Raw genomic sequence first — 23,761 nt, 5'->3', positions numbered from 1 at the left:
TTTTTGCAAGGAAAATGCTACATGAAACCAAAATACCGAGATAACTTTTTAATGCACTTACGTACTCATCACATTCTGATGACTTCCGTGTTCCGTGGGTACCAGAAACTACATTTCCCACGCGGCTACAGGACGCTCCTTGCCGTATCCAGGAAAATGAAAGTGGTTGTCACGCAAACATTTGCCCGCACCGATTGGCGCTCGTTGGCGGAAAAACATGGCAGAATTAGCATTTATACAAGAAAAACATGCACGTTTAAGTACAGCGAGGCCTTTTTAGGCGGTTTTAGGGGAGAAAAATGAGTGATGCGCGTGTGAAACGGGAGGTTCGGCCCGGGTCTGGACGGGTCCGGGTAACTGTGATGGATAAATCGGGTCCATTTAACCCAGCTCCTGTCATGAAAATCCACGAGGAGAATGAAACGACGCTGGAGCTCTATCTATCCCAGGAAAAACTGGTAAGGTCACCCAAAATAGTTGGTGTTGTAATTTTAGTGGTTTTATAATCAAAGACAAGGTTGTGATAAAGTGCAGCTCAGCTAAAATAATTCATACATTCATTTTCTGAACTGCTAATCCTCACATGGGTCGCTGAGGGTGCCAGAGCCTATCCCAGCCAACTAGGCGATGGAGACTGAATGGGTGGGCAGCCAATCGCAGGGCACAAGGGGACGGACAATAATTCACGCCCACATTCATACCTAGGGGCAAATTATAGTGCTCAACCAATTTACCCTGCATATTTTTGGGATGTGGGAGGTAACTCATAAGGACCGAATATATAAGTAATGTTGAGCCACCTGATGCTATATTTCAAAAAGTGTAAATATTGGATTAAAATCAGATGCGATAGAACCCAACCATCATCAAGATGAGTGGTTATTAATGATGAGTGAATATAAAATGCTTTTTTTCAGTAAGAAAAAACTATAGCCTTACTCTGACTCTAAAACGCTATAGGAGGTGCTCTGTGGAACAAAACAGCTGTCTCAGGTGACCTCGCTAGAAATCTGCGTGAACTGTCAAGAATACAGCCTGGGTAACTTTGGTGAGTTATATACAGTAATCTCATTTTCTGAACCGCTTTATCCTCACTAGGGGGGTGTTGGACCCTATCCCAGCTGACTTCGGGTCAGAGACGGGGGACACCCTGAATTGGTGGCCAGCCGATTGCAGGGCACGAGGAGACGGACAACCATTCATATATATATATATATATATATATATATATATATATATATATATATATATATATATATATATATATATATATATATATATATATATATATATGTATATATACATATATATGTATACATATATATACATATATATGTGTATATATATATATATATATATATATATATATATATATATATATATATATATATATATATATATATAGTTGTCCGTCTCCTCGTTGCCCTGCGATCGGCTGGCCACCAATTCAGGGTGTCCCTCTGGCCTGAAGGCAGCATTACATCTGCAATAGTTAATTATAGCGTGACCGGACATTTCGTCGACTGACGCTTCGTCCCCGGACGCTTCGTCGAACAGACGCTTCGTCGGCGGACAGTTCGGCGACCGGACAGTTCATCGACCAGACACTTCGTCGACGGCCAATTCGTCGCTGGACACTTCGTCGCCAGACAGTTCGCCTAACCTTAACCACTATTAAAGAAGACAGAGGAAATTCACATATTCTTTATTAAAGAAAATAAAACAGCAAAAACACGCTCAACAACACAAACACATTAACATCTGGGCGTGTGCGTATTAAATGTGCCCGTGTCTAAACACACTACGCACGAAACGGTTCCTACATTAAACGGTTCCTACATTAAACGGTTCCTACGTTGAGCGCTCCACGTTTGGAAAGACTCCAAAAAGAATCAACGTGAAATTCACAGATGGGAGCTACGTTAAACGGTTCCTACGTTGAGCACTCCACGTTTGGAAAGACCCCAAAAAGAATCAACATGAAATTCACAGATGGGAGTTTTTATTTTATTTTATTTAATAAAGTAAAATAAAAACTCCCATATGTGAATTTCATGTTGATTCTTTTAGGGGTCTTTCCAAACGTGGAGCGCTCAACGTAGGAACCGTTCAACGTAGGAACCGTTTAACATAGGAACCATTTCATGCGTAGTGTGTTTAGAGACGGGCACATTTAGTACGCACACGCCCAGATGTTAATGTGTTTGTGTTATCGAGCCAGTTTTTGCTGTTTTATTTTCTTTAATAAAGAATATGTGAATTTCCTTTGTTTTCTTTTTAATAAAATAATTTTATTTATGTATTGTTAGGCGAACTGTCTGGCGACGAAGTGTCTGGCGACGAATTCTCCATCGACGAAGTGTCGGGTCGACGAACTGTCCGGCGACGAAGCGTCCGTTCGACGAAGTGTCCGTTCGACGAAGCGTCCGGGGACGAAGCGTCCGGGGACGAAGCGTCCGGGGACGAAGCGTCCGGGGACGAAGCGTCCGGGGACGAAGCGTCCGGGGACGAAGCGTCCGGGGACGAAGCGTCCGGGGACGAAGCGTCCGGGGACGAAGCGTCCGGGGACGAAGCGTCCGGGGACGAAGCGTCCGGGGACGAAGCGTCCGTTCGACGAAGCGTCCGGGGACGGAGCGTCCGGCGACGAAGTGTCCGTCGACGAAATGTCCGGGTACCAATTATAGAATTGTTCTAATAGCAAACTTTCTGAATTAAACAACAGCAGTTTCTATATTTTGTTTTTTGCTTTTGGCGTTTGTTCTGTTGTCTGGATATCTGTTTTATATACACAATAAATTCTATGTAAAAGTCACACTGTTTGTGTGTATGAGAGCTAATATTCAAAGTAATGAAGTGAGTAGCAAAGACCTCTTTTTGAGTTGAACTGAAGAAGCTCCTTTCTTCTTGCATTCATTCATTATTAATAGCTGATGTCATTCTTTAGGTTCTTACTTGCCCAGTTTGGTGCTGCTTAAAATGAACAACAGTGTGCTCATATCTGTACGGTGAGTAAAAATCACACAATAGCTGACATATTGTAAACAGAGTCTAAATATTTTCAACCGGTTTGGAATCTTTTTTTCTGTCCTGGTTCTGCTCGTCATCCACTTGTCTATGTTATAGATTATATATATCTTACTTATTGATTTTGCAATGGCGGTGTAGTGAATAATGTTATCCAGGCATTCACCTACTCTCCAATATGCACAGTGTGGTCTGTTAATCTTTTTAGAATTAATTGATATGATTAATAAACACATTTAGGAATTTTTGTGTTCAGAGTTTTCATCTTTCTTCTCGTTCTTTCGGAAGTAAAAATGTCTTTTAAATTAGACAGGACTACAGCTTGTAAAAAAGAAGGGCTTACATTTTGGGAAATGTAGCAGTAAGGTGGAAAATAGTTTTATATGTGCTGTTTTGTTTGTCATAGAGACCTGGGAACTACCCTTTCCCACCTACAGATTCTATGGATGTCTTGCTGCTGCTTACAAGATTTGGATGGTATTTCGTCTCTCTCCTCTCTTAGGGTATAGTTCATAAACCATACATTGGTTTAGTTCAAAATACTAAGTCACCTCATTTTACAATTCACAAGTGGCTGTTTTTGTTGTTGTTTAAGGAAAATCTGTTTTGCCCTCTACTTTACAGGAATTGTACTTGGCCTTTAACAAGGTGTCAGATTTGAGCCAGGTTGGCATGCTCGAGAACCTACAAGTGTTAGATCTTGAAGGAAATGAAGTGGATGACCTTGTCCAGGTCCAATATCTCAGTTTATGTAGCAAATTACAAAACCTCACATTGGAGGGGAACCCTGTGTGTCTGCAGCCAAACCCCACTACCACACAAGTAGGTCAATATGTTTTTTACAGTCACTCAGTGGTACGCTGCTTAGTTTTATTCATTTATTCATTCAATCATTCATTCATTTTATGTACCGCTTAGTTTTACAAAGGCCGCGGAGGTGCTGGCCAACTGTGGGTAGTAGGCGGAGGACACGCTGAATTGGTTGTCAACCAATTACAGGGCACAAGGAGAGGAACAAATATTCATGCTCACACATCAAACTAGGGGCCATTTATAGCTGTCAATCAGCCTACGTCTCTTGAAGTACCCACGCATGCACTGGGAGGGAGAACATGCAAAATTCAACACAGGAAGGTTGGAACCCACCGAGGATTGAAGCCTTGATCTCAGTGCTGCCTTGCCCCCTTTTATGATATGCAAAAATAATCACTGAAATGTCTTTATGGCCATAGTCTGCTGGTATATGCTCCAGCACCCCCATGACTTTCATGAGAATAAGCGGTACAGTTAATGAATTGAATTGAATGAAATGTTTTAAAGATTGAAAACATGAAACACAATAACACAATAAAATTAAGCTTGCAACTACACATTTTGCACATTTTAAATAAAAAATATTACATGATACATTTGTACAATAATTGCTTATTATGAGCTATTATGAACTAAGTTTGACTTTCTAATTACTTACCAGACGCATTTTTCATTTTACACCAATTAAGTTCATTGAATTATATTTTGGTGGCTCTAGCATTTCCTCAATAACGAGTTGCAGTTCCAGCATGTTTTGTGTAGACTCACGGTTTCCGACATTTGCTGATTTGTAACAGCGTGAAATGTTTGGAGGCCACTGTAAGAGGGTTTATTTATGGTAGCCAACATAGAATTCATTAGGAAACTAGGGCAATGAAAGGAAAAGCTGAGCTGAATCTGTATGAGGCTTGTGCTTTGAAGCAACTAAGGGGTCCTTGGTTTTTGCCAAACTCTCTTTCCAAATTACAAACACACAGAAACACTTTACGTTCTCTTTACTAAGACTCACTGTCTTAGTTTCCCCTAGTTTCTGTTTTGTTCCTCTACAGTCTACACCAAGGGTGTCAGACTCGGGTTGGTTCGCGGGCCGCATTAACGTCGACTCGATTGTATGTGGCCAGACCATTTTAGATATAATATTTAGATTTGTTTTTATAAATGGATTAAAAGAACTTGATTAAAATCCCTGAATATTCAGTTTTTTATAGATCTAAAACAATGTTTATTTGAGCTTTTTTTTAAATATATTTTTAGATTTTACAAAATGATTTTTGAACTAAAAACACAGAAAAAAATGATTAAAAATTACAATTATTGATTTAAAAGGGGGAAAATCAGGAAATGTAATATACATCTATTCTCTTCATTTTAATTTGATCCTAAAACAGAAAGTCGGCACTCATGATTTACTTTCCCGGGCCACACAAAATGATGCGGCGGGCCAAATCTGGCCCCTGGGCCGCCACTTTGACAAATGTGCTCTACACAGTATCTTTGTAGTTTTGGTGGAGCTTTTAAGAAACGCTGAGTTTAGTTTTTCGATATTATCCATTCAAATAGTTTATGTAATATCTCTGTAAAACCTATGAACACTAGGCATATTAATTTGTTTTGCCTATTTCTCTTTACTCACACCATTAGATGGACTATAAATATTGGGATGCAGTGAAGGAGTTAGTTCCACAGATACTTTACCTTGACAATGCAAGAGTTGAGGATCGCAGGTTGGATTCGAGAAGCACCCTGTGGGAAGACTGGGCTATTCTCCGAAACTGTCTCAGGAACTCCTCTCCAGCCTCGTCTGAAGATCGTATGCATACGTTTGTATCGTAGACACATGAAACAACAGATCTTTATGGTATTTGTATTGACCCTCTTATTGTTGTATGCAACAGCAGAAGCAAATGGTCCATACAGCCGGCCCAGTACAGCCAAGCGCCCTGGCTCCACCTCGCAGAACCACTCATTAGCAAGGGCAACTGGTTCCAGACCCGTCTCAGCAACTTCATCAGGATTTCATTCCTCCCTAGTCTCCACACCTGGCTCTGTGGATTCAGACTTTTCTGAAGTTGAAGAAGACAGCAGCACCCTGACACATGGTTACATATTTCACTATGCATCTGCTGCCTTCTATTAATTCATTCATTCATTTTCTGAACCGCTTATCCCCACAAGAGTCACATGGGGTGCTGGAGCCTATCCCATCTAACTATGGGCACCAAGTGGAGGGCATCCTGAATCGGTGGCCAGCCAATGGCAGGGCATAGATTTTTTAAAAATCTATTTAGGGTTCAATCGCTGGCTGCGGTCTTCCTGTGTAGAGTTTGCATGTTCTCCCACTGCCTACATGGGTTTTCTCTGGAAACTGTGGTTTCATCCTACATATTTAAGACATTTATTGTATGCTGGTTGGACACACCAAATTCTTCATAGGTGGTATTGTTGAGTATGAAAGTTTTTGTTTGTCTGTGTGCCCTGTGATTGGCTGGCAACCAGGTCATGGTGTACTACTGCCTCATACCCACACTTAGCTGGGAGAGGCTCTGGCACCCTTGTGAGGATAAGCCATTCCGAAGATGAATGAATGTATTCCTTATATATGCTCTGTGCAGGAGCTGGCAACATTGTATTCTGTGGAAACCCTGCAAAGGCAATACGGGCAAGGCGTCAGAAGTTGAAGGTAGGTGGCATGTCATGATAGAAGTTAAGGTATATTCACATTTTGCTGTGAGAACCAGGTCAACAGTTGACCTGCAACGTGCGTCTTAAAGTGGCCCTACAGTATTTGACAGTACTAATTTTGAACACAGCCATATATCCAGTTGTTGGGTGTGCAAACATTATTTCTTGACTGGTATAATCATCATGATTTGTTCATTTTGTTCACTGCTTTGTTTCTTCATATTTGTTTCTGCTAACAGACATCGCCCTCTATGCCACTTTTTACCCCCTTTGACTTGCCCCTATATGTATCAGAGCACATGTATGACCCCCAAGACACACACGGAAAAGACAGTGACGATGTACTCACTGAACTTAGAGCTTGGAGAGAGAACCATGACAGGTATACAACCCACTCATTATTAGATTGCAACAATTTATTTTAACATCTAAATAAACAGTTCTATTTCTATTTGGTGGCGGTGTGCCTTGTGATTGGCTTGCAACAACTTTGGGGTGTGCGCTCCTGCTGCCCACCGTTGGCTGGGATAGGCTCCAGCACGCCCACTGGCCAGTGATAAGTGGTACTGACAATGAATGAATTAATTAATGAACATTGGTCTTAGATCTTCACAATCCAAATATAAAAATATATAATACAACATTAATGTTCAGTTTTGGGATCTCATTCTTCAACAAGTCTGATTCGATTTTTTAATTTAATTGCATTATGCTCTGTGGACTACATACACAGCATATACAATCAATTACCAGTGAGTTTATGTAGCTGGGTAATTCGTGAATGCTTAAAATCATGTTGAATTCGGTTGATGACATGCACATTGTATGCCAAATATATTCATGCATTTATTCATGTAGGACAAGGGTGTCAAACTCAGGTTGGTTCGCGGGCCGCAATAACATCAACTCGATTTCATGTGGGCCGGACCATTTTAGATATAATATTTAGATTTTTTTTAATTGGATTATAAGAACTGGATCAAAAGCCCTAAATATTCCGTTTTTTAATAGATATAAAACTGTTTATTAGAACTTTTTTTCTTAGTAAGGGAAAACATCTAATAATCATTTGTTTTTCATTTCAAATGGAAACATTTTTTTAAAATTATATTCAATATTAAAGTGGAAAACCGAAAATATTTTTATATATGTATTTTTAGATTTTCCAAAATGCTTTTTGACCTAAAAACACCAAAAGAAAAAAATGGATAAAAATTGCAATTATTGATTTAAAAAAGGGGAAAATCAGGAAATATAATATACATCTATAATCTTCATTTGAATTTGATCCTAAAACAGAAAGTTGGCACTCATGATTTACTTACTCGGGCCGCAAAAAATGATGCGGCGGGCCAGATTTGGCCCCCGGGCCACCACTTTGACACCTGTGATGTAAGATGTAGGTTGGGGAGTGGTTAGCACGTCAGCCTCACTGTTAGATCCCAGGTGGGTCCTCACTGTGTAGTTTACACGTACTCCTCGGGCTTGCGTGGGTTATCTCTGGGTACTGTTTCCTTCCACATTCCAAAAACATGCAGGGTAGGCTGGTTGAACACTCTAAATTGCCCCCAAGTATAAGTCTGAGCGTGAATGGTTGCCTTGTCTCCTTGAGGCCTTTGATTGGCTAGCCACTGATTCACGGTATCGCTCACCTGGTGCCCATTGTTGGCCGGGATAGGCTCTAGGCTTTAATTGACTTCTACATAATCTAAACTCACACATTTCTTCCAGGCGTCTCCAAGAAATAGAAAGCGATAGACTCCCGCAAGTGCTTGTTGTTCAGCATGGTAACGACACTGAAGAGACCGATGATGATAGAAGAGAAGGACTGGATGGCACCAACAGCGACAGTTGTAGTGAAGAATTTATTGAGGCTAGCCTAGACACAAGCTCATCTAATTCATCCGTCAAGTCTTTTTGCACAGGTAAAAACTATGAACTTGCTGGTCTGCCATTTGTTTTTGTGATGCATAGATGTTCGCTGAGAGTAGGGAATAATATTGCTTTATTTGAACCGATATTAAATCTGTGTCAACAGATGTGGATAACCTCTATCGTGACGATAAACATTTGCCTTGTCCTCCTCTGAATTCCAAATATGGATCTGGTAAGGAGAAGCCAATAGGAATCCGTACGCAGAGGATTCGAACCAATCTGGCCAATTCAGAAGACAAGCTTAATTTCTGCAGTGACAAGCACAAAGTTGGGATGGCCACAATCATGACACATTCAGGCGTGTCATGCAATCAGGAGACAAGGATGAAAAAAAGTGTTCGCACATCACCTACAAGACTTACCCAAGCATATGAATTACCTATTTTGCAAGAGCGACACAAGGAATCAGGGTAAAGCATTATTTATTATTAATGTAACATGTTTTTCTAAATTCCTTATAACATGATTTTTTTTTTTTTTACATTTGGGGTTTGTGGTGAAGTTGAAGAAAAACCCAGACATTTTTAGTTTGATGACTTATCTTTACAGCCCAGTATGGAAGGTGGGCAAAAATGGCCAACTGCACATAAAAGCGGAGACCTTCGATATGATCACAAATATCATGTATCAATCAAAAATTTTAAAAGTTAGTACATTTCCATTTTGATCACATATTGGTAACCTTCATCGAGAAAGAACAGATAATCCTGCTCAGGATTTTAATATAACAAAAAGTAAATATAAATTGTCATACTCACAAAAGACTAGAAACCCGTAAGTGCCACATGCACCTATGCAAGCCCATACTATCCCAGACCCTTTGAACTAAGAACATTTAACAACTTGTTATTGTCTTCTTTCGTCCTGATGACATGCCAGTCCAGTTTTCTGTAAAGAACCTAATAGTACGTGATTTTTCTGACTACAGAACAGTTTGCTACTCTCCATGTTAAATTCTCAAAATTTGTCCAAAACCATTTATATATTAGTATCATTACCAGGTAGATACAAACTGATAATAAATAATACAAAACAGGTAATTGCATTTTTATTACACAGTGCTACCTTAAACAACCAATATTGGCAATGGAAAAAGTGTTTTGCTTTTTAAAGTGTTAACCTTGATTCTGATTTAAATTGCATTCAATCTTTCCCCCTTTCAGTGCAGAGATGGATGTGTACAGACTTGCAACAAAAGTGAACTGTCAAAACTCCTGGTCAAAGCGGCGGCTTCCAGTCCCATCAGAGTGAGCGCACAAGTGTTTTCCAGGCTTGCGCGTGGGACAGTGTTTTAAGAGGGTATTGGCTGCCAACTGAATGAAGAATGAGTGAATACATTGAATTATTTCCCAGACAATAGTCCACCATACCACAAGACAGCACATCTTCAAAATCATCATCATTATCGTCAGTCATTCATAGTCGAGTATGACTGTCCCCTTTCTTGGTCCTTGTGGATCTTGAGGTGGGTGTGGAGTTCGATTCTGGACTCAATGACTTTGGTGCCGTGTGGGCAGGGGGATGTAGTGGTTTTGGGTTTGGTTTGGGAACCGTGGCAGCTTTCCTAATCAATGGGGCCTATCACATTGAAAGTATATTCATATGTTGGCCTATATTTTATTTTGGTGGTGTGAAATATGCTCTTGCACGGAAAAGAACATACATTAAGTTGTTGCAATAATAAAGGATTGTGGTTCAGGAAACCAATTTTCTGCCAATGAAAGAGTAACTTACCTCAGTATTCATGCCGCTAAAATGTGAGAACCAATGGTTTATGGGCCCAGAAATGATGGAGGAAGCCCATTGGAACTGTTCATGCTTTGATGAAGACGAATGAACTTAAGTGATATGTGAGACAAAGCTTTCGGGACATTTGCGTCTACTCTGGCTAAAGCACACCATACTTAACAGACCAAGCACCTTAGAATAAGTAGAACGTGACGGTGAGAAAAATGAAGAGGGCTGTGCCAAGGTATGGTTCATTCTTTATCCACTTAAGTTTTCATTTTTCTTCAGAACTTCATATTTTTCCCCACAATCCTAAAATGAACACGATAACCAAAACACAGTACCACTCAGTAAATAAGGATATCCTGAAAAGGTTGTAAAAAAAAATTAAGATCTTAATCATCATGAAGAGAAAAATCTTATCAGATTGTTATTTCAAATTATGCCCTCTGGGAGCCGCTAGGCGACAATATAGGCCCAATTTCCACTCCTTTCCCCTTTATTTTTCTTTTCAGTTGAACCTAGTAACAAAAACAAACTCTTGACGAGCATAAAAACAGAGGACACAATGAAATTTTAAATGTAAACACAAAACATAATTCAATATCACAAGGTAAAATAAAGCTTTTTTTGTGTGCAATTCGGTCCCATATAATTTAGCCAATCAAATTACATAAAAAGGATCCATGAATATACATTAGAATAAAATATATAGGGCAAAATCACTAAACAGCTTCAAAACACAATTTCTTTGTCCTTTTTCCTTCATCACTTCAGAATACTTGAACTGCATGTAAGTGATTTTATAGGGAACAGGAGTATTTTGTGTTCCTAAATACAATAAATTTATTCATTTTCATGCTCATCTAAACCTATGGGAAATTTAGAGTGTTGAACCAGCCTACCATGCATGGGATGTGGGAGGAAACCGGAGTACATATATATATATATATATAGATATAGATATAGATATAGATATATACATACATATATATACACACACACACATATATACACACACACACATATATATATATATATATATATATATATATATATATATATATATATATATATATATTACATATACATGTTTTTCTTTAGGTTTCCTATACCTTTGAAACAAAAATATCACGTTTTCGCTAAAACTATTTAGTTTCAATCCTACTATAGTAACGTAACCTGTTTCTTGTTGAACAATAAAAAAATAAATGTAATTGTACTTGGGACTTGTTTTTGTCTTTGCCGTCATGTTTTCTTCCCCGCCTGTGCTCCCCGCCCTTCTGTGATTAGTCCACTTGCCTACACTGAAGTCAGGTGAGTGAACTACTACAGCATCAGGTGGCTAGAAGAAGCCAATGATGTATAAAAAGAGAAGGAATCCAGCAGGATGTATAAGCGGAATAATAGAATGTCACCTTCAACTGTTTCCAACAATGTCATGCAGAATCTAGGATTTACAAGAATTAAACCTTCTGAATTTAGTAACTAAATTCAGAACTAATAGTTTCGACACCAGTTTTGAATTTTATTTCACTCACAACCCCATTCAGAAGCACGAGATAATTAGTGTCATAATTACAAACAAAATAACAAGCAAAGAGTAAATTGGTTCACTGTCACACTAGTAGTATGTCTCTGCAAATGTTCCTTTGATTCCAGCTGCTTTAGTAATCCTTTTTTTGTAACATTTCATTTGAAGCTACAGTACGGTACAGTAGATGAAACAGACAGTGGCTTTCTACTTCTTGTTTTGTATCTTTACGTCTCGTGAAAGATCGAACACTTGTATAGTCCTGGCTTGTCCAAACAGCAACAACAACAACCCCATTACCACTGAAGGAATCTGTGTTCTGAAAATAATTCCTGGATAAACGTTCAACCTTGTTGTTGAGAACAAGCAAGCCCTTTGAACAGAATAGTAGTGGTTTCCCGGCGGACAAATCATTTTGGTTTACAGAATGCCCTTGAATTGTGCGTTAGCATAATTTTGAATGGTTAGGTGGGGACTTTAAAGACCATACTAGAGTGGGGTTATCTGAAGGCACATGGAAATGGGTTGTGAGTCAACTGGCCAAGTGTGTAGAGTGTGCCTGTGGATTTGATTATTGAGATTGAGACCAGGACAGAAATCCACCCTGGTTAAGTGAGAGCACTTGTTGCAAGAATCTGTTTGTATAGGTGGTTGATCTTTGCTGTACTTGACTTCAGTTATCTGGAGGCCCATGGAGATGTGTTCTGGGAATTCTTGATGAGTAACTTTAGCGGGTTTGTTAATTGCTCTGTAGACACCAGGCTTGTTGGTGTTTTGTTTCAGTTGGGATATATCAGGAACCAAAGTGATGGATTGGGCAATAGTTTGTTGAATATTTTTGTCATACCTGTGGATGGGACGGACAGGCTGTCTATTTGGACAGTCCAATTTTGTTATCTGGAGGCCCTTTGTGATTTCTTGGTGACTGTTATAACAGTCCTGACGGATTAGGGAATAGTCGCTTTGTTGGTAGTTCCTGTATTCAATGTGGGGTTTCTTCTGCTGGTAGGGCATTGACTGTATTTTAGTTTTATGGGGGACCAGTGGACTGTATTGTGGAGTACCTTTGCCCATTAGTTTTGCATCATTTTCGAGTGGAGGTTGGATGAGTCGATTCTGTTTGCATTTGTCATAGTCCAAAGTGATTGTTTGAAATGCAATTTTCTGAGTGCCTTTAGGATTCTTGTAGATAGGTGGTGGGCCATTGTGCTTTTTGGATCCAACATCCAGTTTTGTAATTTTGGGGGTAATGTTAATTGGCAGTGTGGATGCCTCTTTGGTGTGTTTGGGAACCCGATGTATTGAGGAGTGAGTACTTTGTTGATGAGTCTTACGCTCTCTTCCACCTCTCTTGAATTTTGTTGTCTTTGGTGGATGGGCAGTGTTTTCCTGGACCTTATTCTGGAGTTCGATTATTTGTGGGATCAGAGTGGCATGGTCCAAGGCAGCTTGGTCTTCAGGTTTGATGTTAGGGTCCTTCTTACCTCTGAATATACTCTGTTGGCAGGGCCGGCAGGTTAGTTTCTTGTCCTGAAGGCCAAACGTGATTGATTGCAGAAAAGCACGCAATGTTTTTTTGGTATTTCCAGAGAGGAGTAAGCGTATTCTATTGTGACTTGGTACATGCTCCTTGGTGGTTTTTGCATCAATCTAAAAGACGGAAAAGAATGCAAGAATGAAAGTTTCATGTACTTATGTTTTTTTAAAAACACAATTGAATAAAATATTTGAACAGTGATACATTTTGAAAATTTGATGTGCTACAAGAAGAGTATAAACAGAATACTATATTGTGCATTAAATAATGCATAATAATGTGAATAAAAAGCATCTAGAATTAGCAGATAAATTGAATGTGTTTACATACACAGTGCTTTAATGTACTTAAATGTTTGGAAAAAACTGGCAAAACAGAGTCAGAAGTATACATGTGTAAATAACTATGTAGGTTATCATTGACAGTCATATTGGTTGCAAAGTCCAATAAAACAAAGGGATAATCTAACCTTATCGGGCAACATGATTGGCACTATCTTCCTTCAGGGGAAATTTTCAGTCAGATTCACAACCATCTTAAAGAGGTTATGTGTTGAACTTTTTTTAACAAGCTACAGAATTTCAACTCCAGCGTATAAATCACAATATTATGTTTGACAGCATCATAGCCATGATATCATTATAATCTACACGATGATCTCATTTTCTGTGACATCATCAAAGCCATGTGATGTAAGGTCATCCTTCTAAATAAAAAAACATGATGTACTATGTTTATTTTCTTTGGTTGGAGGTTTGATATTTTTAAGACAGCCACGGCTTAGGAAAAATGCAATTACTGAACCAAAAAAAAAAAAATAGAAATCCATTGTCTATACACCCATGAGGCTCCCCCTCTACTTTATGGATTAAACGTGCCATGTTTCAAGTACAGTATGTGAACGTGTGTTGGCTTGTTGTCATTCAGCCATAGACAACAGGATGCAGTTTTTCCATTAACACTTTCCATTGCTTTACGTGCTGGCTGCCATTGACGGAAGTAGATGTCAAATCAATTTTAAATGGGAGGGTTGTCAGAAAAGGATCACGTTTCAGCGCCATTGACAGCAATTGATTAATTCATTTTTATAATCCTCCTTATTTCGAAGACGGTTGTGGGGTGCTGGAGCCTATCCCAGTGAACTATGGGCAATGAAACAGTCCCAATCACAACTGCATGTATTCTTTATTGTTGCACATGAAAGCAATGACTTTATTATTGCAAGAGAACATGAGGTGAAAGCAATTTTTTTAGTGTCCCAAAGCTTGGGGGGTTTGGGCCCGGGTCGAGCACAACCGTCAGCAATTACTACCCACCTCTAGCTTCGCCCGTTTTCTAGATTTGCACTCCTGAATAGACACGAAAATACAACATGAATTAAATGTACACAAGAAGAAAACAAGCAACACACCTTCTTCATACAAAAAAATATGGAATTTGTTTTGGCCTTAGGAAACGTCTCTGTTTTGACTGTAGATGAGTCATTTTATTCACGCGCTATGAAATACTATACCTGGAATTACCACTTGTTCGGACGCGTTTGGGATGGAACGTTTGTAATGTAAATGTGGGGAGGAACATTCCATTCTCTGAAAGATGAACTTGTTTTATCAAGTTTATGTACACTTGAATACAATGCAACTTCCATAATATTATATTTCTCACGAGGAGATTCTTAGAACGTGTTGAAAAGTCCTCGTAATACCTATAGTATTGGAAAATATATAGTGCGCTAATAACAACACCATCGGCGGTCAAAGCTCCTTTAATTTGAAATATTTAGTTTGAAATATTGAGCGGAAATCACAAAGCTCGCTTCCGGAACAGCATGACAACAATGTTCTCTGGAGGGACCAAAGTTGCTTTTTGATCGTGGTGTACAAGCTGATCCGCCGCTTTTCGACGTCTCAATGTAAGTTCTGATCACTTGTGTCAGGTTTTGTGTTGGTGTGGACAGTTGAAGTGAAATATTGCGCTGTTCTGTATAGAATTCTCTAATGGAAATGCTTGTCGCCCATCGCTCGTTGATGCAACAAGTGGTGCACCTGCAGATTCAAACTCAGTAGAACTTTGAACTGTCTCGTTTCACTCGTCATGAAGTGTGATAATTGATACTCATTATTTTATACTTATTATTATCATCATGATTTTGTGCAGCCCGTTCTAGTGGTTAAATTAAATGTACAAATAGGGTTGCCAACATTGGACGAATTTCTCAGGTTGCGTAATAAGGTAAACAGGGAACTATAAAGTGGCATTTATTTAAAAAAAAATCATAAATCAAGCAAAAAACAGTTATGACGACCATTTTTTTTAGATGTCTGCACTAGTTTAGATCATATTAATTCATTGCAGCTGTGCCCTACCTAATTATTAGGTATGCACCTAATTATTAGGTAGGGCACAGCTGCAATTAAATAATATGATCTAAACTAAAAGTGTCCATATATACAGCATCAAGATGTGCAGTTTTGCCATTAACACTTTCCATCGCTTAACGCACTTGCCAAAACGCAATTTTGCGCTGCACACCTTGATGCTGTAGATATGGACACCTTGTGGCAATGCAATGGAACTATCTTCATGGAAAGTTGGTTATTTTATAGGCCGAAATCTCATGCTTTGAAGCAGACAACACGGTGGAGTTATCATTGTTAAGTTTAAAGCCACTGTGGTTAGTTTAAAGCCACTGTGGTTAGTTTAATTCACTTGATTATTTCATTATTGGGGACTTTTTTCAAAGTTAGGGTGATGTCTTGTTAGGTTGTCTTGTATTGGATTGACTGTTTCGCTGTGGTGACCCCTAAGTGGATAAGCTGAAAGTGAGTCAATTGTATTTGACATTTGAAGTTGCTCTGTTGATGCTTTATAATCCCGTGCCGTGCCATATTGGACCGACCTGGATTTGAAACCAGGAACTCAGAACTGTGAGGCCGACGCGCTAACCACTCATCCGCCGGGTTGCCTGAGTTTACTATCATCGATCCTAATTTGGATTACAAAAAAAAATACAATGAGCTTTATTATTGGGCCAAATAACTTAACTTTAAATAGGGGATTTCTTTTATGAGAGGCTCTGTTGACTATGTAGAATGTTTATATTTATATTCATATATATATACATATATACATACATACATACATATATACACATACATATATATATATACATATATATATATATACATACACATATATACATATATACATATATACATATATACATATATACATATATACATATATACATATATACATATATACATATATACATATATACATATATACATATATACATATATACATATATACATATATACATATATACATATATACATATATACATACTACATATACTACATGCATGCATACATACATAGCCTTTTTCCCTGCTTCTCTCCACAAGCACCATGTCTCCCCCTCTCTTTTCACCTCTGCTATTTGGGAGTTGCATTGGAGCAGTCATGTGACTTTTTGTCTGAAAACAATTGCCTGTGTTGGCCATTGGATGATTTCTTTGAAAGAGCGTCGGTTGCCCAGGCAACGGGGAATGGCGGCACCCCTTCACTTGCTCTTCAGCAGCTCCCTCCCCTTTGCGCTTCTGTAAGCATGTGTGTTTGTGTCTTTTCCATTGGCAGTGGTGGATCAGGTAACGCAGACTGTCAGTAGCAGGCTTGTCTCGCTCTTCGCCTCCCTCTTTTCCTCTTACGCCAGGCAGACAATCGCAGAGACAGGCTGCAAGAGGTGAGTGAATAATGACTACGTTGTAACATTGCAACTCAAGAAAGTTCTGGGTTACTTCATGTTTTATTATATAATTGAATTGTATCTATATATTGAGTTCTGTCCCTAAAACTGACTGGCAGCAAGTTTAAGGCGTAGTCCACCCTTTCCCCCGACGTGAGCTTGAACAGGCTCCGGCACCCCTGGAGTCTGATAAGATTAAGCGGTGGTGAAAATGAATGATTAGATATATTGAGGTTGTGTTAGGTATTGGATCATTAAAGAGGACTGGTGGGGGTGTATTGTTAAATTGATGACAATATTACCTGTTAGAGAAAACACTTGTTGCAATCTGTGTTCTGTCTGTCTGTTTTTTATTTTTAATTTTTTTTTTTTTACATCTCCAAAACCTGGCCATTAGGTAAAAACATTGTGGTAGTTAATCAAAACATGAACCAATTGGAATTATTTGGCATGGGAACCAATGTGAAGTGGTGCTCTCTGCTCCCCTTCTTGGGCTCCACCAACCAGGTGGTTGCATCTTTATTTGGTTTCTATGGAAACAATACACGCAGAATTGTGGCCCCTTACGTTAGGTGCTTTTAATCCTGTTACCCCAAGGACTTCCTACATCAAAAAGAACATTATATGGTATATATTTAATTTTATCTGTAAATATCACAAATTCGAGTAATCATATCTGTGTGAGCCATTTAACAGCCAAAAACGGCCAATCAATGAGAAGAGCTAAAAAAGAAAAAAACAGTCAATTTGACCATTTTCAAATTTTCCTGTCATTTTAAATGTACGCACCTTGTCTTTTGTTTATAAAATTATTACTCTTTCTGTCATCACAACTTTATACACTTTTACACAAATAATTCTGTCTGCCATATATACTCAAACTGCTGATCCATACAACCACTGATTCATAAAGAAAATCTTGAATATTGTTCGGTGTGCCCAAGTTTTCAATACCACTTGCAGTTGTAGGAATCGACAGGCATTTGGCCATTTTCAAAGAGCTGTATATCTGCTTAGAGACATTAATTCAAAATCACGAACACCCACTTTTGCACACACTCCACTTCTGATGAAGATGGTGATGGGTCTCTTTAAAATTCAACAGGTTTTAAGCTTGTAGATTGGGTGAATCTGTTGGCATACATTCTCTGTTCTAAAATAACAGCTTGTGTTGTTGCCACTGACAATTCTATTATTCACTCTTGTCATCATGTTTATATGCATATGTGGGCATACAGTATTTTTCCTTAGCTGCATCTGGGTGTCATGCATGATTGAAGCTACAAAGGACTTTCTCACGTAATCGCAGCTACAGCTTGCCTTTGATCCGGTAAAACAACAGAGGGAAAGGACTGACAAGACTGGTCCAGTTAAACCTTTTAAATACTGTTGTTACAGCAGGTGTTTGAGGATTTTTTTTCTACTCGCACTCAGCGACAACAGAAAACAATGTAAATGTATTTACTGTGTAATTAACCAAAAATTAATCAAAGCTCCCGTTTAGACCTTCTAACAAAGGTATAACTGCATTGTGAATCATTACCATTGGACTTACCTATTTTCTCTGGAATAAAAACCCAGTAAAAAATATTACTCCTTACGTTGTAATGTACGCACCTGTATTGTAGGGGTCAAGTATGCCTCATGTATTTCTATCCTTGAATCCATCAGGTTTAATTATAGGTAAGGCACCGACAGAAAGATGTCATGACTTGAGAATTGACAGAGTTTCGCAAATGCGTTTTTCTCTTTTCGCCTTGAGATCTATGGCCCATCACACAGTCTCTGGTTTGTTCACTACAACAGCGACCTGCCTAGCATCACGCCCTGCTGATAGAAACGTGTGTTGCAGGCTATGACGCAAATCTTCGTTGACAGAAATTTTGAAATTTAGTATTCTACACATTCCTAAAGCATTGTAACATGTTAAGAATGTTTGTTTCATTTTGTCCTACAGAAACCATATTAAAACAAAATATGTTTCACTCCACAATTTTCAAACATTTTTGAAAAAGCTCCAGGGAGCCACTTGGGCAGGGGTGGGCAAATAATTCCACAACTCATCTCTGCACTAGGGAATGGTTTGCCGACCCCCGATAAAGGGCAATCTGCAGTCCAGACCTGTTTTCCATTGAAAATGTGTGCCTTGGTATAACGCTTAAAATAGCAAAACGGAAATCTCGAACAGCTGAAGTTAAGTAAGAATGGGAAAGAATTTCAATTCCAAAGCTTTAACCATAACTGTCCATAGTTCACAAGAAACAGAAAAGGTGACAGTGGTAACCTGCTCTAATCACAGGTTTTTGATAAAAGTTAATAGTTATAGTTACAGTGCAGTAATGTTATCAGTTCAAAATGTAGATTTAATGTTTTGCAAAGAAAAACTTGGATAGTGTTTTTTTACTATTTGAAATACACATACATTCGTATTAAATTTACCAACATAAACTGAAGTGAGGATGAAGATCCCACATCAACTGAAATACAGGTAGTAGGTACAATTAATCATAATTTAGTTTTTTTGGCCATAATTTCTGAGTCACAGAGATGTGATAAGTGGAGACAAACGGTGAGTGAGATACCATGGCTATGGTGAATGAGAATGTCTGGTGGCCTCAGCTTTGCTGTATGTGTGGCTTATGAAGCTTTTGTTCACCTCTGAACCCTGACCTTTTACCATTTTAAAGCTCTGAAGGGAAACGACACAAATTTCCTGCTCCTCTCGTGGTTGTTTGTGTTTGGATTATGATCAAATGAGCACCTGTGTTCCTAAGTCTGATCACAGTCTTGGTTAGCAAGAGCAGTTATGTTTCTGTGCTGAAGTACATCTTTTATGACTTTGCCAAAACGTTAGTTTATAATTAGGAAAAATGCCCTTCAATTGAAAATAATCCGTTCGTGGGTTCTTTTGGGTTCTCGATGCAACAAATCTATCTTTAGTAACTGGATTAATTCATTCTACTTAACAACACAACTACTTGCTGTCATTGCTCATGGTTATGTTAATTACAATTATTTTTTATTTGATTGATGACTATTGTAAATACAGGATATTGCTTCCTGTATTTGGTTGGTGTTTTCCTATAAAATCTGCACTGAATTAGACTGATTTATCTACAGGTGGTACAAGATAGAAAACCCGTGATTAGAAAAATGGTCAGAATCAGGTCAAATGTTGAACTTAATAGTGTCTTCCAATGAGCTTCTCAAAAATGGGACACATTATTATGTTGAAGGCACACGAGTTTTAAAAAGTTGTGAAGCCATTCACAGGAAAGTATTTCACAAGACTCGTTTTAAGAAGAAATTTAGAACAGTGGCTATCGCAATATGCATCCAATAACATTAACCAATACTCCAGTTATGAGAAGCCAAGAAAACATCAAAAACATAACTATGCTCATATTCCAGGTTTTAAAAACTACGCCTAAGTTAACTCCTTTCTAAAGCAAATATGTGACCATGATAACCCACAATGGGGAAGCCTCTTTAAAGGACGTTCTCATGAAATACTTTCGGATTGAGGTTAAACCCTTGACTTCCATTAGTGTAGTGTATGATTTGAACATCATGTCTTGTTAACAGTGGAATGAATTCAGAGAAATGCAGAAATGACCCGATTTGTGTATTATGTTCTTCCTGGGTAATCGGGTTGCAATGCAAAAACAATATGCCGATTGATTTGCAATCCTGTAAATGTAAATAGGTAGTTGTGAACTTGAAAAAACATGGCATGTAAATAAAGGCATGTAAATATGACCGGCGATACATTTGCCTGTTAGGTTTGTGGCAGTGGAAAGCTTGAAAATTGGGACTAAATAATATGTAAAATGGCTTTAATATCCTGGCAGATTTCTTCATGTTTTCCACGCACCATGAAGAAAAACAATCCTCTGATGCTGCCAGCCCTCTTATTTTCCAATCTTTTTAGAGTTGTGCAAGTAGATGATTATATTCCTAATTTCGTGTCTTTCTTTGAACTTTCTCATGAAGTTGGACAAAGGCAGTGTATTACAGGTGTATCTTCCAATCAAATCCAAAGACTTTAGTTAATTAGTTAAAAATGTAAAGGCTGTCAAGCCTACGACAAACTTCCAAAGAAAAAACATAACCATCTGGATTTTTTCAGATCTCACAAGAAGCCTCTGCTTTGGAGGGTAACATTTTTAAGAAAAAAGTTTAAACAATAGGGCGGACACAGCGAACGTGTGGTTTTCACTTCCGTCTCACAGTTCTGGGATCGAGTTCAATCGAGGTATAATCCCTCGTGGTTTCTGACCTTAATGTGGGAGTTTGCATGTTTTCCTGTCCCAGGTTTTCTCTTCAATTCAAATGCCACATTTCTTTTTTTGTATCAATGTGAACAGGAGTTTTTTTTCCACAATGTTATTGTCGGCAAGAATAACATTGTGCCTTAGTTCATTTTCATTGTAGAATGTGGTGAATTTAAATTACAAGAGTGTAATTGCACTCAGTGGGGGAAAGCATGATATTACACAAGGCATAGCTACATTCAACAAGTGACGCAATCGTCAGACATACAACACTGGGAACTTTTTTTTCTGCATAAAGTGGAAAACATTGGTTTTTCGTGTATATCAGGGGTGCCGAACAAGTTAGACACAAAGAGCAAAAATTTGAAACAGAGTCAAAGAGCCACATGCGCAGAGATGATTGGCGGTGGCTTACGTCAGAAGCAGCATAAAAAAAGCAAATCTGCCAAATTATTTTTAATATAATTTATTATTTGTTTTATAATGGGCCCTGATGAATTTGAGTGTGTTTTAAGAGAATAAAAATAACAGAAACATGAAATGAGGCAAAGAACCACTGTATATACAAAATATGATAAGAAGCAAAGAGCCGCATTCATTTTGGCCAGGAGCCGCACGTGCCTTGAGAGCCACGTCTTTGCCACTCCTGGCGTATAGTGTCCCTAGTGCAAGGGTGCTCACACTTTTTTGCTCCACAATCCTTTTCCAGAATACTTTTCAAGGAGCCAACAGATAACCACAAATGTACAATTCAACTTTACTTTCCACTTTGAATAGCGTTGCAAGACATGAGAGAACCGTGCTGCTGCTCTCAAAATACCTAAATAAAAGTTGATAGGTTGCTGGGCTCTTTGACACTGAGTTCAGATGGAGGGCCAGCTGAGACGGCTCATCAGCAGAATGGGCGCCGAACGGAAGCATAGTTGCCGCACACTTTTCCAGTGTCCAAGATCAATGTATCACTTAACGAGTAGCTGTCACAGCTCATTTATTATAGGTGAGCCTGTCAGATCCACACGTAAGAAAAGCTTGCGGAGAAAATATCACATGTCCTGCGATGTGAGGATTGCGCTGGGCACATTGCAAAGTCGTGGTACAGAGTCATTGTTGAGACCCAAAGGAAACTAATAGACTGGTTCTACGAATAGTACCTTGGATCGAGTTCACGAGTGACCTTTTAAGCACCCTTGTCCTAGTGTAACGTGTTTTGCAGTACGATGATACTTCATGCTACCAGTTGGCTTGGCAAAGTTGTGAAAACTTTACTCAATGAGAAGTAGTGGTGGAGTTATCAAGACAGAAGATGGGGATAGGCAAAGCGTATCTGGGCTTTATGGTATTCATTAATGGTGCATGAAGGCCAACAAAGAGACTTTCACCAAACCTTTCCCTATGCCTGCTACTTTCCCTTAAACCTCTAAAACCCCTGGATATCTCAACCATGCTGTGCTTACTTAAGGCATATTACTGGCCTTGTATTGCGTGATTAGAAATGTTGGTTTTTCGTTTTCCTTCTGACTGAATGAGAAAGGACGGGCAAGTGGGAGCAAAGGAATGGGTGTTTCAAGAATGTTTGAGTCACGCTAAATCGAGGAATGATTTGTGAGTTTTGACAGAGGAAGGTGGACTAAAGAGGCACAGCAGGAGGAGGTGCCCTGAGGAATTCCTGGAAGGTGTCAGCAAACCTTAGAAGACTTTGGTCTGCTAATCCGGCACATCACGTTACTATACCCTCTGCAGTCCTCTTTTGTTTCTCTCTTCCGAATGATAAGCCATCGAAGCAAGATTTGGGGAGTTTCACAAAAAGCCCTTGAGAGCATTCTATGAAGATTTGAAAATGGAAATACATATCTTCCTCTAAAACTTTGTAGCTGGTCAAGATCCAAATGTGCTTACTTTTCTGCTCTTCGAAAATGTCACCACTCAACAGCACCTTAACCTTTTATCACTTTCGGATTTGATTCAGCAATTCCTCAGGAGACTTCTACTCATGACTGTTCTTTAAGTGATTTGTCTGACAGCACAGCTTAGATGTGCCAAAAGCATTGCTTCAGGGAGAACTCTAAAGTGGCCCGCAGAAAAGAAACATTTCTCCACTGGGTCAGTTTGACTAGATTACACAGGTGTCAAACTGATTCCAGAAAGGCCCAAGTGGTTGCAGGTTTTCCTCTCTACTGAAACAGTGCAGACAGTTAGGCCAATGAGGAAGCCTGCTGGAAGAAGCAGCACCTGAATGCAATCAAATTATTACAGTTGTAAGAGAACAGATTGGTGTGAAGGTGTCGACTTGGAGGGTTGGAACAAAAACCTGCACCCACTTGGCCGTTTCTGGAATGAGTTTGACATCTAGTCACTAGAAGCTAGGATTGTACACTAGTGTTTGCATTTTGCAATTTACTGCTGTTTGTCATATAAAAACATAATTTACATTTGCTTATGTGGCTGTTGTGTGTCTGTCTAGAATATTTTGCATTGAATGTTATTTTA

At 38.8% G+C, this 23,761-nt stretch overlaps 3 protein-coding genes across 11 annotated transcripts in view; 2 read left to right on the top strand and 1 right to left on the bottom strand.

The window, feature by feature from the left end:
* Positions 1-154: 154 nt before the first annotated feature.
* lrrc56 (leucine rich repeat containing 56) lies at positions 155-10,134 on the top strand. Of its 4 annotated transcripts, XR_013299671.1 has the most exons (13): positions 155-458; positions 961-1,048; positions 2,945-3,005; positions 3,431-3,527; positions 3,649-3,846; positions 5,479-5,647; positions 5,733-5,936; positions 6,450-6,517; positions 6,759-6,901; positions 8,251-8,444; positions 8,558-8,626; positions 8,709-8,864; positions 9,618-10,134. XR_013299671.1 is itself a non-coding variant. In XM_077596801.1 (12 exons), the coding sequence occupies exons 1-12, from the start codon at positions 300-302 to the stop codon at positions 9,703-9,705; spliced, it is 1,773 nt and encodes a 590-aa protein (XP_077452927.1). In that variant the 5' UTR covers positions 155-299; the 3' UTR covers positions 9,706-10,134. The 4 variants fall into 4 exon arrangements, 3 of the variants coding, with proteins under 3 accessions (XP_077452927.1, XP_077452926.1, XP_077452928.1); XM_077596801.1 differs by having other exon boundaries at positions 5,736-5,936; positions 8,558-8,864; XM_077596800.1 differs by having other exon boundaries at positions 8,558-8,864.
* A 1,963-nt stretch (positions 10,135-12,097) lies between these two features.
* Positions 12,098-13,846, bottom strand: LOC144071694 (uncharacterized). The gene is made up of 2 exons (XM_077597020.1): positions 13,723-13,846; positions 12,098-13,366 (listed from the first exon to the last, which is right to left on the bottom strand). Exons 1-2 carry the CDS (start codon positions 13,735-13,737, stop codon positions 12,206-12,208), a joined length of 1,176 nt encoding a protein of 391 aa, XP_077453146.1. The 5' UTR covers positions 13,738-13,846; the 3' UTR covers positions 12,098-12,205.
* A 1,188-nt stretch (positions 13,847-15,034) lies between these two features.
* Positions 15,035-23,761, top strand: part of rassf7a (Ras association domain family member 7a) — a 31,861-nt gene continuing 23,134 nt past the window's right edge. For 3 of the 6 annotated variants that reach the window (XM_077596420.1, XM_077596419.1, XM_077596414.1), the window contains exons 1-2: positions 15,040-15,165; positions 16,892-16,997. The gene's annotated coding sequence lies outside the window, so the exon portion shown is untranslated. Of the gene's footprint in view, positions 15,166-15,700; positions 16,076-16,891; positions 16,998-23,761 lie in introns of those variants that run through there. The other 3 variants (XM_077596418.1, XM_077596415.1, XM_077596417.1) reach the window with 3 other exon arrangements.

The sequence above is a fragment of the Stigmatopora argus genome, chromosome 3 (genome assembly GCF_051989625.1).
Source record: "Stigmatopora argus isolate UIUO_Sarg chromosome 3, RoL_Sarg_1.0, whole genome shotgun sequence".
NCBI lineage: Eukaryota > Metazoa > Chordata > Actinopteri > Syngnathiformes > Syngnathidae > Stigmatopora > Stigmatopora argus.
Note: the sequence above shows the minus strand (reverse complement) of the source record. Positions and strands in the feature narration are given on the sequence as shown.